Source organism: Caloenas nicobarica, chromosome Z (genome assembly GCF_036013445.1).
Source record: "Caloenas nicobarica isolate bCalNic1 chromosome Z, bCalNic1.hap1, whole genome shotgun sequence".
NCBI classification, from domain to species: domain Eukaryota; kingdom Metazoa; phylum Chordata; class Aves; order Columbiformes; family Columbidae; genus Caloenas; species Caloenas nicobarica.
The window spans coordinates 91580654-91599309 of NC_088284.1; the positions used below are offsets into that span (position 1 = coordinate 91580654).

Sequence of the window (18656 nt, forward strand, 5' to 3'; positions counted from 1 at the left end):
CATCTGTAATGGATGTTCTGTGTCATCCAGTACTGCCTCTCTGTGGAAAAATGTTGGAACTTCTGGAAAGCTGATGAGGCTTACTTTCTACGTCACTACTAGGTTGTTTCAGGTTGCAAGCTTTGCCCTCTGAAACTGCCCAGGAACCTTTTAAAGTATATTCTACCTTGGGATAAAATCAGCAAGTTTGAAGTCTTGCATTTTGCAACAACCCTGTGTTTGCAAAAGACTCCCAGAAGCGTCAGGTGGCATCATTTTCATTACAACAAAGGGACTAATTTTCATTCAAAGTACCTAACATGCTAGTAAAGTTGAAGTTTTCATATTAAATTTTACTTCAACTTGGTAAATCACAGAAAACTACCTTGTCTTCACTGGGGCCTCAAGTTATTTAAAAATCGTCCTTCTTTCACAGTGAAGAAAAAGCCTTGAGCAACCCTGGCCTTTGCTGCAAATAACTCGGGTCAAGTTTCAGAGTGAAGTGCAACTGCTTTGTGTCAGGCGTCACAAACTTCTGTGATTTCATGATTTCTTCTGAAATTTTAGTAAAGTAAGGATGTTTAGGCTGGAAAATGAATGACCCACTCTCATTTCCTTGATACTGTGAACCTGAGCCATTCCTCTGAACCAAAGCTACTTTTGCTGTTTTCCTGACAATGCTTACTTAATAGCTTTAGACACTGTAAATTTTACTGTGGTTGATTTGGTTTGCTTTCCAGAGAGTGCAGCACAGCACAGAAATTCTTCAAGATCTGACCCACAGAAATATTTCAGATTTTCTGGTGAAAACGTATCCCACTTTGATAAAAGGGAGGTAGGCATGAATCTTTGTTTTTCACGTGTGGTATTTTGCATTTGGCTATGATATTCTCATTTAATAATAACATAGCACCTGATGTGCCACAGTATTTTGTAGACTTGAGCATCATGTCCATAGTCCTGATGCAAGAATAGGAGATGCTCATTTTAGGGCAGTTAAATTGTTTTAATTATACCTATTTGTATAATTGCATACTCCTTTACAGGCAGAGCTAACTTCCAATGTTGATGGAATGCCATGTTTATGGTAACTGTGTCAGTGGTGAGAAAACTAATGCCCCTGCACAGCATGGTAACTGCCTTGCAGAGATACTGCTTGATGTCTCTGAAGAACTGTAGCCACACCAGCATGACTATCTGCCTGAGTTAATTATCACTTGCTTCCCAGAAGTGCTAAAGAGCCAAAGGACAATGTTATATAGATGTATCTGTCCTAGTGATAGCTCCTCAGCTTGCATGGGCGTTGTGCATGGTAATTAGCTGTGCTGTGTCCATGGCCTATTATTTCTGGTTCAGGCCTTCCTGCATTTTCAATTCCCAGCAGAATTTTTCAAATTCCCATTATACTAGCTATGCGCTGGCTACCTTTGACTGATTCCTCTCAGCATGTCATATTGCTTTAGACACATCTTTTAAAATCGATTCATCGTGGATTTAGGATAGAGCCAGTATGTGTCACTTTAGAAATCTTGCTTTTCTCTGTATGAGCTGGACATGATTCATGTCAGAAAACAAAACAAAAAACAACAACAACCAACCAACCAACCAAAAACACTGCAGAGAGTATGAAAACTCTTGACAACCCCACAACTCAAAGTAATCAACAATTAAAAAATAAAGCAAATAAAACAAAATAAAACAAAAGCTGTCTAGGGGAAACTGTAGGTCTGCAAAGCATAGGAATTCTCATTTAGTTTCCATCTAAGCCTGACAATACCATTGACATTGGTTCAGCACATTAAGAGACAGGTTTCTTTTTGTCTGTTTCAGCTTGAAGAGCAAATATTGGGTCAATGAGCAAAGGTAAGAAACCAATTCACAGATTATGGTGGTAAATAAAAGGACAATGAATTTCTGTTTAACCATGGAACCTCACAATGTTTCTCTGAAAGGACAAGGGGAATTGTGGCTGATAGTATAGAACAAAGAGATGGCTTCAGTAGGAAATAGGCTGGGGGTCAGCAAGGGTTTTATAAAGACAAGGGGTTATATTTGTTCGGACTACCCCCACAAGGATGAAGGCCAGAGGCACACAATGGAACTCTTTACAGTTTTATTATCTACAAGAGCCAAACTAATGGGATCTGAGTGATGGAAAGTTACAATACAATACTGCACTGCATTGGAATAGTGCTCCGACACAGCTCTTTTAAAGTGCAGGAGAAAAATGCGAACTCTCCAAAAAAAAGACCTGGGTAAGATGAAACCCAGACACCAGCCTATCAAATACAGAAGTAACAACCACAACTCCCCGTCCCTGCTCTGAACACATGCAGTGGTTATAAAACAGATTCCACTAGTGCTCCGTGCTTATGTAGAGGCATCAGCTAACCCCAGTATGATATCTACACTGCAGATACTAAGCTTAGAAAGATAACTGATTAGCCTGAAGAACTTATTTAGTTCTTCATCAGCAGTAGGAATTCACTTCAAAAGTAGCAGCTGGATGACTGGCTTCCTTCACTGAATACCTGCTTGTTCATGTGCAAACATTACTTCCGATAGGATTAAACTGTGGTTCATCTCATGTGTTAGTATTTATCGTTACGGAGTATTGACTGGCACCAGCACTGGAGAATACCTGCTTCTCCCAGGGCAACTGAAATGTTAATGAAGTCCATGCTGTCCTCAGTCCTTCATGCTGCCCAAACAGTTATAAATCAATTAGCTTGATTTAAAGATTTTGCACTGTAGAAATGACTGTTCTCTCCAAATCTTGCATCTAAATGGTAATTTTCTCAGGATCCTGGCACGAACCTCTCAGAAACTGATAGAACTTCTATTACTTATAAGGCCTATGAAGACCTAATACAATGTGTTAGAAAAAGCGTGGAGTTTGTTATACATTAATTATATGATGTATAGAAATAAAACCTACACATTAAGTGTATTTTTAGTACTTCCATCAATGTACAGAGTTTGGGGTCTGTGCTACAAGTGACTGATGATATTGTTCTCTTTGTTAGATACGGAGGAATTTCTATAGGAGGAAGGCTTCCGGTCCTTCATGTTTCTGGAAATCAAGTTGTCAATTTTTTAAGTGATCTTGGCCGAATGATGAATGTGACAGGAGTAAGCAAGAATTTTATGGGGTTTTTTTGTCCCTTTACTAAAGAATTGTTGCAAAGCTGAAAACCTGCAGCACTGTATTTCACCCAGACAGCTGACCTTTAGCCTTTTCTTTTTCTTTTAGGGGCAAAGTTCACTGGCTGCTGCTAAAGAAATGTCTAATTTCCTCAAATACATGGAAACTGAAGATAATATTAAGGTATTTGCTGGAAGTAGTCTCCTAACTCACAGTTTTCCTTGACATAGACTTCAAATTGTGAGAATATTGCTAGTGGCATTCTCAGATGCGAGAAGAGCTGAAATGGTATACTTATTACTAGTAATATGGGATACAGCATTAATGCAAAATGATTTCTAATGTGAGATTTTTTTTAACCATGTTCTTAGTACTTCTTGCTGTCCTAAATACTTCCAAGTAGAACACGTTCTGCTAAATTTTAAAATGTGCTTCTATAAAATCCCTTGACTGTGGTTGTCCAACCCTTTTAAAAGCACAGTATGTGAGCTCCTCCTGCTGGACTGTGCCTAGGAGCTATGAATTCCTGGCGCTGGATTCTTCCCTGCTGACAATGCCCACGAAAGTAGACAAAAGGCAGCCAAATTTTCTCCTGCAGCTCAGGGTTATTAGTGAAGGCTTCTTAAATGAATCTGTGTTTTCTGACTCTTTTAGGTGTGGTTTAACAATAAAGGCTGGCATGCTATGGTTAGTTTCCTTAATGTAGCCAATACTGCAATCCTTAGAGCTAACCTGCGGACTGGCCAAGCCCCTGAGGAATACGGAATCACTGCTATCAACCACCCTCTGAACCTCACTAAGGAGCAACTCTCTGAAGTCACTGTGTAAGCCTGCCTGTGCTCTGCTGCTGGCTCTTACACCTTCCTCTCCTGGCAGCTTACCACCTCCGGTGTACTCACACTCTGAAGAGAAATTGTTCAATTGACAGAACTTGGAGGCCTTTACCTGAAGTTGTGTTCTAATCAAGAATTAGATATACAACCTATTATTTTCTGTCTCATTATGTTGCTGTACGAGTTCATTCCCATCCCATGTAGGAGCTATGACCATTCGTAATACATGATTACATGTTTCTGTTGATTCCCAAGCATGAAGATTCTGAAGACTTTCTTCATGCTCCAAAGCCAGTAGATCTGATTGTGAAATAACAGAAATAATCAAAAAGGGAATCAGAAATTGTCCTTAACTGACTGCAGGCAGGCAGTAGTCGACAGCCTCCATCTTGGTGCCAAGGATAGCACACAGGTAGATTTTTCAATGGCATGTAGTAGGCTTGGTGTATTCCAGAATCTAAAAGCCATAATTTGTTGGAAAAGACACCCCTAAGAAGACGTGAATTCCCACTCATCTCTCCATTAAGTTCAGAATTCAGTGACACTGAAAACTTCTGCCTTAGCACAGAGGCAAGATCTGTGCTTCATCTCACTGTCTGCAACTTGCCTCTTTGAGTCCCTCTTTTCCCAGCTCCCAGAGCACTTCAACTGTTCTGCCTTAATGTCTAGTTTGAGAGACACCTTACAGGAAAGGCTGTCAGACTGAGATATATAAAGAAGTTGAACTGTGCCAGAGAACGAAGGCAAGTAGAAATCAGGGAATAGTGCCACCAACATCCGTATTTATTACCTACAGTCCCAAACACAACTTGGGAAAATACCCTAGCACATTTTGAAATTAGAAAAGTCTTCTACTTGCAAAATAACCTTGCTACTTCTAGATATTAAAATTCCCTGCAGATTCCCCAAATGCTAATATAGTGTTGTGTTGCATCCGTTCCCTTGCTCACAGTCCCTTCTTGTGCTCTCTTTTAGGCTTACGACTTCCGTGGATGCAGTTGTTGCCATCTGTGTGATTTTTGCCATGTCCTTTATACCAGCTAGTTTTGTTTTATACCTGATTCAAGAACGTGTAACAAAAGCCAAGCATCTACAGTTTGTCAGTGGTGTGAGCCCTGCGATCTACTGGCTAACTAACTTCATGTGGGACATAGTGAGTAATTGCTGATCTGATTTGAGATCCTGAAATTATTCCTGGGTTTGCATGAACTGGGGACTAACCTGTGCATTGAACAATGGTGTTTCTGAGCATTGCAAAGCATTAATTTCTTTAAGAGTTTCTCACAGAGGATCTGACCTCCTAAGGAGCTGACCTCCTGACTAGTTAGAGATGTAGAAATTAAGTCAGGTGCACAGCTCACTATTTAACTAATGAAGCTGAAATTGTTATAATCTTAGGGTTTCCAGTCCTTACAACTATAATAAAGTAAATATATAATGAAGTAAAACTTACTATAGCAGAGAAAAGCCCAGTTGCCTGATGCTAGTCACTCCTGCTCTCTAGAAGAATGATAACATGTTTTGAGATTTTCAAGAAATCTAAGTGGGAGATTCACAGGCTGCTGGAACCGTAGCTGGAGGCCAGAGAAAATATTCTAGGCTGTCTAAAATGACATAGATGTATTTGTTTAGGTCACTGAATCATGTTCACTGTGTTATTTCGATAGGATTTAGACCACAGGCCCAGGCTTGCTTGGGCAGGTCTCAGGCCACATTGTCACAAAGGAGCAAATTCTTTGCCTGGTTGAGGCACAGCAAGGGGCTTGTTTTCTAGCCATGCCTTCTCAACAAAGAGAGTGGCCAAGGGCTTATGCACTAAGAAAAGCATGAACATGGAACTGAAAAAAAAATTTAAAAAGATTGAAGTAACTGAAAAGCCCAAAACTCTTTGGGCTTCAGAATGTGCTCTTTCAGGCGAAGGTAAAACAAAGCATTAATTTAGCAAATGAGGGAAAAGAAGCAGGTCTCTGAGTTCCTGTCCCCTGCTGGTCACAGCAGCCTCCCAGCAGCTTCCTTGACAGGAATTCTGCTTGGCCATGGCCCTTGACAGCGTGATGCAAAGGTATTATTTAGTGTTAGCAGTTCTGTGAAACTCCACCTTCCATTGTGCATGGGGAACTCTGTGCATTGCAGTAGGCTAGGTCTACTAATACTCAACAGAGAAATTAAGAAAAGCAGTGGTCAAGCATACTCACCTTAGCCTCCTCCCAGGTAACTAGCTTTTTCCTTCCCACACAGTCTTTGCATCATCAGAAACTGCACCTCCCTTGCATACCCATGGCCTCTTTCTGTGGGAAGCCTGCCAGCAGGACCATGAAATAATTGCCTCCCAAACCATAATCAAAGAAACAACAGTATATCTTGTATTTTTGATGAACAGTCTGATAAAAGATGTCTCAGAAAAATGTCACATGCTGCAAGGACCCATTGATCCAAAAGCTTGAGCGTGACTAATCTAACTCATAAGTTCCAGGGTTCCTCAATACAAAATCATTTGGAATAATGTGTAGGATCTGGATATGTTTGCAGAACTTCCCAGCTCTTACACACTCATCTTCACCCTGTGATGTGGCAGGTGAATTATACACTGAGTGCTGGAATGGTTGTGGTTATATTCACTGGATTCAACAAGAAAGCCTACACTTCTCCAACTAATCTCCCTGCGCTTGTTGCCTTGCTGCTTCTGTATGGGTGAGTGCTCAAGCTTGTTCCTGCACGTGGGGCCCTGTATTTCACATGGAAATTATTTAATGTTATTGAGCTCGGTGCTTAGTGAAGTCCAGCTTTAAAGAATAAAACTGAGTGGGTACAATACAGGTTAGAACTGGATTCTGTCCCTGCTCCAGGATATTTACACTCTCTGGTCACGTGCTGTGAATAAGACTTTTTTATCACTGACTTGCAATTTTAAGCATTATATGTGATCCTTAGAGGAAAATATATTTGTCTGGTTTGCTGCTTTCTGATATGTACATTGTGTAGGGTTTTAGTGGTTTTTCATTCACCTTGTTAACAACCAACACTAAAATAACTTTCAGCATTTAACCCGAGAGCAGAAAGTACTGATCTTCACTGCTTTTTTTACTTCAAATGAGCATTTGTGTTGGCAAAATAGCATTTTACAGGGCTGATTGAAATTCTCTTTCTCACATTTAATTAATGATCATACATTTTTACCTATAAAATCATATTCCTGATAGCCCTGCAGCTGATGTAGTCTATGCAAAATGATTGACCAGTTCTATTTCTAGAGTTAAAAAAAGATATGAAGCTTTTCATGTCCTCCTATGTATATCACAAATTAAGCCTAAGAGGGAGCAGTTCTTTTCTCGGCAGACTACCTTTAATTTTCTGAATTTTTCATGTTCTTTGAATGAAAATTCTGAGAAAATGCAAAGTATTATCATCATTTAATCTCTGTAAAATACCCAATGTTAAAAATGTGGTCAGAATGTTCATTTGTTTAGTTTTTCATTATTCTCTTTTTAAAGTGCAATAGTGGTATTTTTAATGAGTTTTCCATGGCTCTGTGTAGGGTTGGTTTTTTTTTAAATACAGTAATTCATGTCTGTGTGGATGGACACTTAAAATGTCTCTGCATATTTTAAAGCATCTACCAAGATTAAATTTTCAGAAAAAATATAATCACATGGCAGTCACTTCAATATTAATTTCATAATTTGCTACTCAAAATTTAAAAAAAAAAACAGAAAGGAAAGTAAATTCATAGAATCATATATTAGCCCTTGTGCCCAGCTGCAGTCACAATGGGAAACTCAGGATGATTCTTTCTGACCACTGGTGTATTGCCCTGTTAAGCAATTCAGGTTGTCATTACTAAATTCTTCCTAGTCAGACTGATGGTTGCTAAGCATTGTAAATTTATTCCAGAGGAATAATTCTCTTGTGCTGCTGAATGTGCTTTTGCTGTGCCCCAGAAAAAGCAATAGCAGAGGAAGCTCCAAATCAGGAGTAAAATACACAGTGGTAGAGGAGTTAGAAAATAATATCAAAATTTACAGAGTTTCTGATTTCTTTGGACAGTTCCAAAGGCTGAGGAGTATATAGCAAAGCAGTACATCATGTTTGCTTTATCTTGTTCCTCCATCCTGGTGTACAATCCAGTGAGATGTGCAAGGATACCTTGGGTGATAATAACCTTGCTAGTGCTAAGTTTTCTCAGTTTTAGCTGTTTCTGTTGTCCTGCATTTTAACAGCAAAAAAGTCTAAGCAGAAAAGCTTTTTAAGTGGTAACCAGGAAAAGAATACTGTAGTGGTATCTCTGGTTGGTTACACCATTTCATTACACTTGGGATGAAAAGAAAGTTCAACTTTGTGTTTTCATTAGGCCAACTGACACGAGAATACTGAGCAGCTGTTATCACAGTTTTTCTATCTTTTGCATGCAGATGGGCAGTAATTCCCATGATGTACCCTGCTGCTTCTTTCTTCAATGTCCCTAGCACTGCTTATGTTGCATTATCTTGTATTAATCTCTTTGTGGGGATCAACAGCAGCGCCATTACTTTCATCCTGGAGCTATTTGAAAATAACCCGGTAAGTAATGTTTTTGTTGACACCTGGTTTTGAAGAGCTGTGCAAAAGGTGTCCAAACATAACCATCTCTAACAGTATCTGTCTTTCTCTACCTTGCCGTTTTTCCTGGCAGTAAATGAGTGGGGAACTTGCTGAGTAACTGCAGGGACAGGTGAGCAGAATAACACAGAGAAGTGACTCAGGGCAATTGATATTTGGGCTACACACACAAGGAATGACATTGAGTGTTCTTCATCCCTATAAGCAAACTTCTGTACACTTTCACAGTTGGGGAGGAGGGAATGTGGCACTTTGTGCTTGCTTCTGCAGCTTGGGTTGTAGAGGAAGGGGTAGATGGTAGAAAATCAGAGTCACCTCTAAGTAAGGAAAGACACTTGTGTTAGTCATTGCATTAGAGAAGATGTTCTGCTTATGGTAGAATTCGGGAATTTCCCAAAAATGATTTAAAATCTCCAAGAAGGTGATAAAAAGGACAAGAACAGACAGAATACAGTGAGTGCCAAAATTAGTTCTTAGAAAGGCTAAGAGATCTGTTTATAAAACCCCGTTGGCCTGTATGCACTGCTACTACCACCTCTACAGTTGCTGAAACTCTGACCACTGAGATTAACACCCTTTCTACAGCTGACAGCAATCCAATTAACTATCATTACAGATAGTGCATTTTCAAACACCATGTGCTTCCTGATCAAGCATTGTTGTTTGCTGGCGAGGAGAAACAGATCTTGGTTTAGTTCACAGTTTCAAGGGCCGGTTTTACAACGCTTTTCATTTGTTGGTGTTCCTGCATTCTCAGCCAAGTTTATTGACAGCACAAGGTTCAGTCTAGCTCTCTTCAGTCTGTGGGACAGCAGGCCAGTATTGGTTTCTGTGAGAATATGCCTCTGTTGTAGACACTGTGTATCCAAGGGAAAATTACCCTTCTCTGGGTTCGGTGTCAGTGCAGCTAGACTGCTTCTGGCACTTACCCTGTTTTGCGTATCTCCGCATTGCACCAGAGTCTACTGTGTAGTTGTGCCCAGATGCTGATACTTTTCGGTATTGTGGCAGTCCTGATTATGGAAATATTTCAGCTAAAAATAAAGATGTTATGACAGAAAAATACCACCTTTTCTTGTTGCTCACAGTTACTGTTTATAATAGCTGACACCAGAATTACTTACTACCTCTGCTACATAGAGAAATACTTTGTTACAAAAATTAATTTCTCTCCACGTTGACAGTTTTTCACAAGCACCTTATCTGGTGCAGTGTATGCCAGCATTTGGCTGTGCTGTGTTGTAGGTTGCGGATGCTTTGAGTGTAACTTGATAAATACTCTGTTTCCTCTGTTGTAAGAACACAGAATATCCAGTTTCTCTGACATGACAAAGAAATTTTCACTCATGTTGCTATGTTTTCTTAAAGAAGTCTGGTTTCAACTGCTTATTATGTTGTTTCTGTTCTTATAGTCTTTGCTGAAGTTTAATAAAACATTGAAAAATGTGTTGATTGTCTTCCCACATTTTTGCCTGGGCCGTGGACTCATTGACTTGGCCATGAACCAAGCTGTGACTGAAGTATTTGCCAGGTTTGGTAAGTAAGAGGAAATAAGCAACAAGTTATATCAGCATCACATGCCCTGACCTTGAATGAGATGGTTGAAAGTGTTCTCTTGGAAAATTAGTGGCTGTTTCTGAACTTCTCCCCTTTCGTATCTTCAGGTGGATAAGGAGTTTGAAAGTTCAACCTCTCTGAAGGAATCACAGCTGCTGCTACAGCTGCCAGAACTGTACAGCCCAACCAGTAATGTGTATTGGAAATGAACCCATTTGTTCAGTGCCAGACTCTGATGTCTTTTTATCATTTGTTCTGAAGTCCTTAGATCATCACGAGAGGATATATTATTTCATTTCATTCAAATACTTCGGCAGGCCTGATGTTAATGCTTTAAGTGGCTGCTGTTCTTCAAGTGTATCTTCTTGGGATATGACTGTCTTTAATATCAGACAACTTCTTATTAAAAGAATAGTAAGGTAGCAGAACTCATCTGTTTTTATTCAGAAAATTTGTCTTCCACATAATCCATGCAAATTTCATGTTACGATATCCAAATTAGTGCATATTCGGAGAGCTGCTCTCATGCAGCAGCTGAGATTGGAGTGTATTTTCTTAGGAATCTTTATAAGACACTGGCAAATTGAGACATTGCCTGGTCATGATCAAATAAAGTACAGATTTTTCATCCTAAACCATTATGATTATGCCTTTTGTTCTGAGAAGCAGTGCTTTGTTTCAGCAGTGTTTCACCTTGCTTTCTGGTGCTCTTTCTCCAAAGGTGAGGAGCATGTTTCCAACCCTTTTCAGTGGGACTTTGTTGGAAAGAACCTGGTTGCCATGGCTGTTCAAGGGGTTGCATTCTTCATTCTGAATCTCCTTATGCAGCACCGTTTGTTCTCTACAAGATGGTATGTCTGAAATTTTTTATTAATGTTCCTTTTTTAACAGGGTGAGTGTCTTTGTTATTCTCTATGTCCCTCTTTTTTTCTTTTCTCTGAATTTTTCAGCCTTTTTTTCTGTTTACTTACCTGATTTCGTCTTAATTTGTTGATATCCTGTTTCAAGAAAGAATTATCTTAACAGGATTTAAGAATGTATTATTAAAGAAATAAGTTTTCTTGAATTAAGACTTTTTTTTTTTTATGAAGGCACTATAATAGTGAGATTATAAAATTACTTGGGAAGTGTGTAGTGTCATAAGTATTGGCATGAGGTACTGGTCTGACATCCCAAGACAGGAATTCTAGTCCATTGCACAGGACAGTTGCAGCCTTGATGCTGTGCAAGCTTCCCCTCTCTGCTTCACAAATGTGCCTCTGTCTCAATGAAAGCAGCTGCCTTCCAGGTGTGAGTGGGTTTGAGATTGCCAACAAGAGTACTAATTGGTATATTTATGAAAATATTGTTTTACAGGGAGGTCTACTCAAAAAAATCTGTAGAAGGACTCTCATTAGCTACTGAAGACCAGCCAAATATTGAAAGCTGCGGCTGAGGGGAAGATTATGTCATATCAGCGACTAGCAAGGCATGCTCTTTTGAGCAAGCCATTTCCACTGGTTTTAGTGTTTAGAGATTAACTTTCAGAGATCAGGGATTCTCCCAACAGCAGGAATGCTCTGGCCAATGTCACATTGCGAAGTTTCTATCCCACTGCTTCCACCAGTCACATTTTTGGCAATTGATTAGCCATTATTTCACACTGGTATTTTAACAGCATCCAGTGCAACTCTTTGTTTCTACAGTCAATGTCTTGGGTTTTTCCAGGTTTGCTGAGACTGCCATGTCACCTATTATGGATGAAGATGAGGACGTTGCAGAAGAAAGAAAAAGAATTATGAATGGAGGGAACAAAACAGATATCTTAGAAATACAAGAACTGACCAAGGTAATATTTTGAGAAGAATGAAAAAAATGAGTGTAGTGTAAATGTATTATTTCAGAATGCATTTCAGCTGTGGATTCAGATGGTGGTGTTTTCAAAATCAACTTTGTGCTTCAGAAGATAACAAACATTTTGGAAGTCAAGGCTTGACATATTATTTGGCTTATTTCCTTTGATTAGAAATCAAACCACAGGAAGTCCCACAAGGACAGTGCAACCCTCCCTACTTAAGGTTTTTCTCTTACCTCACATGATCTGACATGACCGTCATCTATTGAGTGTCCATTTCTACTAGTAGTTTTTCTTCTACAATGTTGTTTTTTCCATAGGTGAGTTTCAATCTCAAGTTAACCATTCGGTTGCTTTCACATTGAGGGCTGTAGTTATTGCTAATTTATCTTCTTTCCAGACATTGAAGACATCTGAGCTATGCTATCAGAATGTATGCAAGTGTGAGCTACAGAAGTACAAAGATTACACATATTGCTGGGATCTCATGAATAGGGAACTTGGAGTATCATTCTTCAGACTATGTTGCTGTATTGTTCCACTTTGGTCTAATATGTCAAAGATACTTTGTCCCAGCAAAGCATCAGGTCTGCCCCCTAGTGCTAAAGATATGAAGTAAAAGACTGCATGCAGAAAAAATGGCATTTTTAGGAGTCATTACAAATTTATTTAATGTAACTAAATGTCTGACTTTATATAGTGTTTACTCTTTCTTTTTAACTTATTTACTCCTGTCTTTGTTCTAAAGTTGCCTCATGCCAATAGCATTAAACTAAAAAATTCAGACTTTCTTTGCTGTAGACGTCCTGAAATAGGATTTTTTTGTTGTTGTTCTGTCAATTTAGATTTATGCAGGTAGGCACAAACCTGCAGTGGACAGACTCTGTGTTGGCATCCGTCCCGGAGAGGTAGGTTGTTCAATAACACTAGATTACATTCCATGGATTTGTTCAGACTTCTTGCCCCTGCTGATTTGCAAATTGGAAATACTAAAGAATGTGATACATTTTGTAATTTAGTGCTTTGGTCTTTTGGGAGTGAATGGTGCTGGCAAAACAACAACATTCAAAATGCTGACTGGAGATACTGATGTGACATCTGGAGATGCTGTAGTGGCTGGTAGTAGGTAAGTATCTTAAAAAAAAGCATGTGACAGTCAATTTACTGAGGTAGAACTGCCCAGATCATAGTTGAAATGACCCAGCAGCTCTTTTCCAGTTTTATGGCACTGAGACCACAACTAACACACACTTTATACTTTTTACACTCTGTTGTGAAATCTGTGAGTAAGTTATAGTAAGGCTAACAGTGGGACAAGGCAATCGGATCTCATGGCAAGAGCTTGCAAATATAAGATAACTAGGCAAACAGGGTACTTTGAGCTTTGGGACTTTTCTCTGGCTGTTTCTAGCATCTTTGTTTACACAGTGCTGGCATCATGTCATAAGTTAATACAGCGTGATCATGGTATTCACTTAGTTTAGTTCCAGGTTGTGTGTCCTCGTTTGTTAGATGTAGTTGGGATTTGATTCTTTGGCCATTGATGTGACTTGAACAATAGCTATTTTGTTGCCAGACATGGTCCTGGGCAATCTGCTCTAGGTGACTCTGCTCAAGCAGGATGGGTGGACAAGGTGACCTCCAGAAGCCCCTTCTAACCTCAACTATTCTGTGATTCTGTACTTCTACTATTACCACCAATAAAGTGTTAGCCTTGTGTCTTGCCTGTCTGCTCCCAGTGACCACACTCTTGAGAGGAAATGAACTGGATTTTTTCTCTCCTAGAAATAGACATTTGTAAAAAATATGATCTGAGTGGCTGTTCAAAGAACTTCTCGTTAAGTTAGCCTGTACTTAAACAGGAAAATGGGTGAGGGGAAATGGGCTTACACTCTTAACCAGGACTGAGCTGACTTAGAAGAGAATATATTCCTTGCTATTCTGTACAGAATAGCAAGCTTTTAGTAAAATGTTCTGTCAGGAAGAAGTCATCCACCTCTTACAAGAGTTGTTGCCCCAGAAGAGAAATATTTTATGCAAATTGTCTCTCCCTCTCTTAAAGCTAGTGTTATGGATCTAAGATTCTTTTATTTGTTTCTCCAGTATATTGACCCACATTTCTAATGTACATCAAAACATGGGATACTGCCCTCAGTTTGATGCCATCGATGACCTGCTCACAGGACGAGAACACCTCCACCTATATGCGCGCCTGCGGGGGGTTCCAGCAGAGGAGATCAAGAGGGTAAAGCATTCTTGGTTTTGGCTTATACCTAGTTAAAGTGAATATTTGTGATGATTAACTGGGTTCATAACAAGCCAAGGGCCAGAACTTCCACAGTGGGTTTGCTATTCTGTGTGAACCACCTGGGAGTGGTTCCTGTCATTCAAACCATTAAGTACAGGACTGCACTATCAAATGGCATTAATGGTACTTGCAAAACTGTGACGCCAACTGTGGAAGGCTAAAGATGCAATTGCTATAACTCAGAACTGCACTGGCTGCTGTTTTGTTCTTGTCTTTAAAGCTGTTTATGTATAAGAAAAAAAATATGAAGATTCCAAAAGAAAATAATTTAAATTATTGCACAGATAGGAAGTCTACAGCTGAGACTGGTTTGTGGCTTTCCCTCAAGTGGTTATAATTCTCCTCATAATCATAAATATTTCGGACTCCCCTGTTCCATTTCTAAAATGAATGTACTTAAAACCCGGGGGATTGCTGTGTGTCTGCCAGAAGAGGGATGTATCAGCAATCCTGTTTGTTATGCATTAGCTGCTGTGTGAAAGAGATGGTCTTTCTCATAGGTTGCTGAATGGGGCATCCAGAAGCTGGGACTTCCTATGTATGCAGACCACCTGGCTGGTACCTACAGTGGTGGCAACAAACGCAAGCTCTCCACTGCCATTGCACTGATAGGCTGCCCACCACTTGTCTTGCTAGTAAGTGTCATGGTAATACAGCTCTGTGATAGTTCAGTAGAGCATCTCATAAAACTACATGCTAAAGAGGTACCAGGATGTTTATGACAGTCCTTGCAAGCTCCTTTCTGCCCTCAGCTTACATCAATGTAATTTTGAGTTCTTTAATTTCAGGTATAGACAGGGATGCATAATTATGTTTTCAATGGATCCCAAGCAATTATGAAAGAAATGTCTTCAACAAAGAATGGTTTGAGATAAAATCTATAATACAGGCACCTGAATTTAAATCCATGTTTGGTTTCAATCTGCCTTTTCTTGTCAGATTATAACCACTCATGTAAAATATGATCTTATGACATATACCTTGCTGCTTTACCCAGCAGAACAGAAGAAGGTAGTTACCCTTTTGCAGCCTTTAATATCTTTGGAATAAATTATATAAATTTAGACTAAACTATACAAATGCTGAAATGTAGTTCTCATCAAATAACATAAGTTGTTAGATAATTACATATCTTAAGGGAAATTCTAAATGCAGTTACTACATTCTTTGTTTAGATTATACTGTACCACTTCAATTTTTGTAGGCTAAAAAGAAACATTTTAATAGCATGGTTCCTTGTGCCATTTAATATGCCTTTGCATGTATTCTGCCTATGTGTAATAAACAGCCAGATGAAATGTTTTCTCACAATTTCTTCAGACAAAATGTTGAAAAAATTTTTTTTCTCCAAGATTTTAAAAAATTGTTTGTTACTAACTCAGTTAACTGATTTATGCAGGACCTGATCCTTAGCTGGTGTAATTCAGGGTGACTTCACTAGCTTCTTGGGTTGAGAAATGTGTCCTGTATGTTTATGTAAGTATTATAAGAAGGTTACCTGAGGAGAACTCACTCTCCTCTTACAAGAGTTGTTGCCCCAGAAAAGGAAGATTTTATTTGAAATGTCCATCTCTGTCTTAAAACTAGTATTATAGGTATAAGATTATTTTCTTTTTTTCCCCAGCATATTTGTCTATGTCTCAAATATCCATCAAAACATGGGAGCCAAACTTGACTCAATTTGATGTAACTGCTGGTGCATGAGCCTCTTTCCATTTATTACTATTTTGGGTCCTAAATGTTTTTATAACAAGGTATCACAACTGCTCACATTTTTGATATTTAAGACCCTAGACTGCGTACTGCCTTTGTCATAATGGTCACTGCATTCCCTTCCCTGTAGCTGTGCCCTACAGAGACAGCATTATATTCTCACCTGCAGTTTCTTGTTTCCTCACTGCTTTGTGCCAAGAAGGACATTAATTCCTGTTCACTCATACTTCTTAAGGTGCATGCGCTTTCTCAAGGCACAGATTTCAGTAGGGAAGCAGCTATATGCTAAGGCCCAAACACATGATGACTTGATTCTAAATAGATTTTATCTTTATCTGCTTCTCTGACTCTAATTGTTTTAACATTTCCCTTACAGGATGAACCGACTACTGGAATGGACCCTCAGTCCCGGCGCCTCCTGTGGGACTGTATTGTCAGTGTGCTCAGAGATAGGCGAGCTGTGATTCTAACCTCACACAGGTAAAAAGAGTTAGAATTCAGAATCCCAGAGAGGCTGAAGTCCATCTGCTGGCTTTTATCTCAAATATCTGTTCTGTGTTTTGAAAGCATGGAAGAATGTGAAGCCCTCTGTACCCGTTTAGCCATCATGGTAAAAGGTACCTTCAAATGCCTGGGCACAATTCAGCAGCTAAAATACAAGTAAGTAGAATACTTTTATGGTGTTTTTAATGGAAAACTTAGTGTGTGTGACATGCACCGTTCTTAATGCAGCAATCCAATCTGAAGAGCCATTTTTTAAACAGGCCCCTTTCTGTGTGCAACTCTGTGGTATCCTAGACAATTTGAGCAGATCTCATTTCAACTTCGTTATGCTACATGCCACTTCTGCAGGGCAAACACAGAGCTTCTTACAAAGCTAGATCTTATGCATTATCTTTCAGATGCAGTTAATGTTTTTATAGCTGCTGGAAATCAGTCTCCTTCCTGAATAATAAAACCATCTCTTCATCCAATTCCCAAATCCACATGTGCTTCCCAGGTTTGGAGATGGCTACATTGTCACCCTGAAAATCAAAGCTCCAAAGTCTGGAATGCCTCCAGATCCTACTCCTGCCGAGCAATTCATACGCATGAACTTCCCAGGGAGTTTACAGAGAGAAAAACACTACAACATGCTGCAGTATCAGATTTGCGCCTCCTCTCTGGCTAAGATTTTTCGATTAATAATCTCCAATAAGGAAAACTTGCATATTGAAGAGTATTCTGTGTCTCAAACAACTTTAGATCAGGTGAGTAAAAAATAACGCATCCATGAGAAAGCCTATCTGGTGAGAATTAGGCAATGCAATGGAGATGTATCCAAACAACTGAAGGACCAAAATGTTCAGAGTAGAGAATTATCTTGCACTTCTTTCTCAGACAATATTCCCAGACCCCTCATCAAAGAGCAATTAGACACACAAAACCTGGAAAGTCCACTGGGGCTCTTGGCAACACCTACTTGCTAGAAGGTATTAGCCCCATCTGCCTGCTTTCCAAAGTAGCAAAGCTATCTTTGATGGGGATGCTAGAGAGACACTCCTGGCTGCCATACAGCTTCTTACTAAAGTATTCGGCCTCCTCTTTCCCATCACAACCAAATTCAACTTATGTTGTGCAAGCCATGCAAACCTAGGTGAACCCTTCTCTTGCTTAAGACAAAATAGAATTTTAGTTGCAAGTGCATCCAAAGGAAGGAAGTTGCAAGGAAATTTATCAAAATAAAGAAGTAATTAATGACCTCTGCTGATACACAGTGTCTCAGTTCAGTTCATGTCTATGGATTCCCCTTTCTACCTCTTCCCTGCAAAGAGAACAAGACAATGTGAATTTACAGAGACATTCCACTAACTCATCTCAGTTGATGAGATGGTGACATTTTCTGCTTTCCTCACACAGGTTTTTGTGAATTTTGCTAAACAGCAGATGGAGGATGAGGAAATTCCTTTGCATCCCCGTGCAGCTGGAGCCAGCCGAGAAGGAAAGGTGTCCCCTGCTTTGCAACAGCAGGCAGTTGCGTAGACTGTTCCTACAGTCACCAGAGCTTAGACTGTGCACAGTGCAAAGATGTGCCATATCAGAGCAGTACAAGGGTAAAACAAAGTTTCCCATGCTCAGTATTATGCTGATTTTTTTTTGTGTCTTTCTGAGCACTGTGCTCACGACAGCAACAGCCCTAGCAACAGACAACTTCTACTGCTCTACCAGGAACACTTCATGCTGGAAGTGTCAAAGGATAGGCAGGTCCTTCCTATGGAACAAAATCTTCCTCTAACATAAAGTTCATTATAAGATACAAGTTGAGAATTCTTATATCCTCCTTGTTGACATGTAAAGAGCATTAAAGACAGTTTCTCTGTCTGGCCCTTTCAGGCTGGTTGATTTTTCGTGTTTAACTCTTAAGTCAGCTGCTACTGGTCAGCAGACAGGTCCCAAGGCAGGGAGCATCGCCCAGCTTAGAAGTGGATTCTTGCTGTACCAAGGTCAGAACATCAGTGCTGGCTGACGGAGGCAGTGCTGGGAGGCTGCTTCCCTGTCTCACCAGGCTGCCGGTGAAAACAGACGGTTGTCTCAGCAAGCATGGGAAGAATTAATTCAGATCTCAGACCCGGGCAAGAAATTTACTATTAAAAAAAAAGATCTTAATGAAAATGATCTCATACTCATCTTCAAGTTTCTCAAACAGAAGCA

At 39.6% G+C, this 18656-nt stretch overlaps 1 protein-coding gene across 1 annotated transcript in view; it reads left to right on the forward strand.

Moving 5' to 3' along the window:
• Positions 1-17987, forward strand: part of ABCA4 (ATP binding cassette subfamily A member 4) — a 71755-nt gene extending 53768 nt beyond the window's left edge. Inside the window, exons 31-49 of the mRNA XM_065657818.1 lie at positions 720-814; positions 1810-1842; positions 3006-3111; positions 3233-3307; positions 3779-3948; positions 4933-5110; positions 6533-6648; positions 8367-8514; positions 9966-10089; positions 10832-10961; positions 11818-11938; positions 12790-12852; positions 12964-13070; positions 14048-14189; positions 14753-14887; positions 16342-16445; positions 16533-16625; positions 16966-17215; positions 17865-17987. Of these exons, the coding sequence (XP_065513890.1) occupies positions 720-814; positions 1810-1842; positions 3006-3111; positions 3233-3307; positions 3779-3948; positions 4933-5110; positions 6533-6648; positions 8367-8514; positions 9966-10089; positions 10832-10961; positions 11818-11938; positions 12790-12852; positions 12964-13070; positions 14048-14189; positions 14753-14887; positions 16342-16445; positions 16533-16625; positions 16966-17215; positions 17865-17987 (2313 nt within the window). The remainder of the gene's footprint in view (positions 1-719; positions 815-1809; positions 1843-3005; positions 3112-3232; positions 3308-3778; positions 3949-4932; positions 5111-6532; positions 6649-8366; positions 8515-9965; positions 10090-10831; positions 10962-11817; positions 11939-12789; positions 12853-12963; positions 13071-14047; positions 14190-14752; positions 14888-16341; positions 16446-16532; positions 16626-16965; positions 17216-17864) is intronic.
• Positions 17988-18656: the final 669 nt, after the last annotated feature.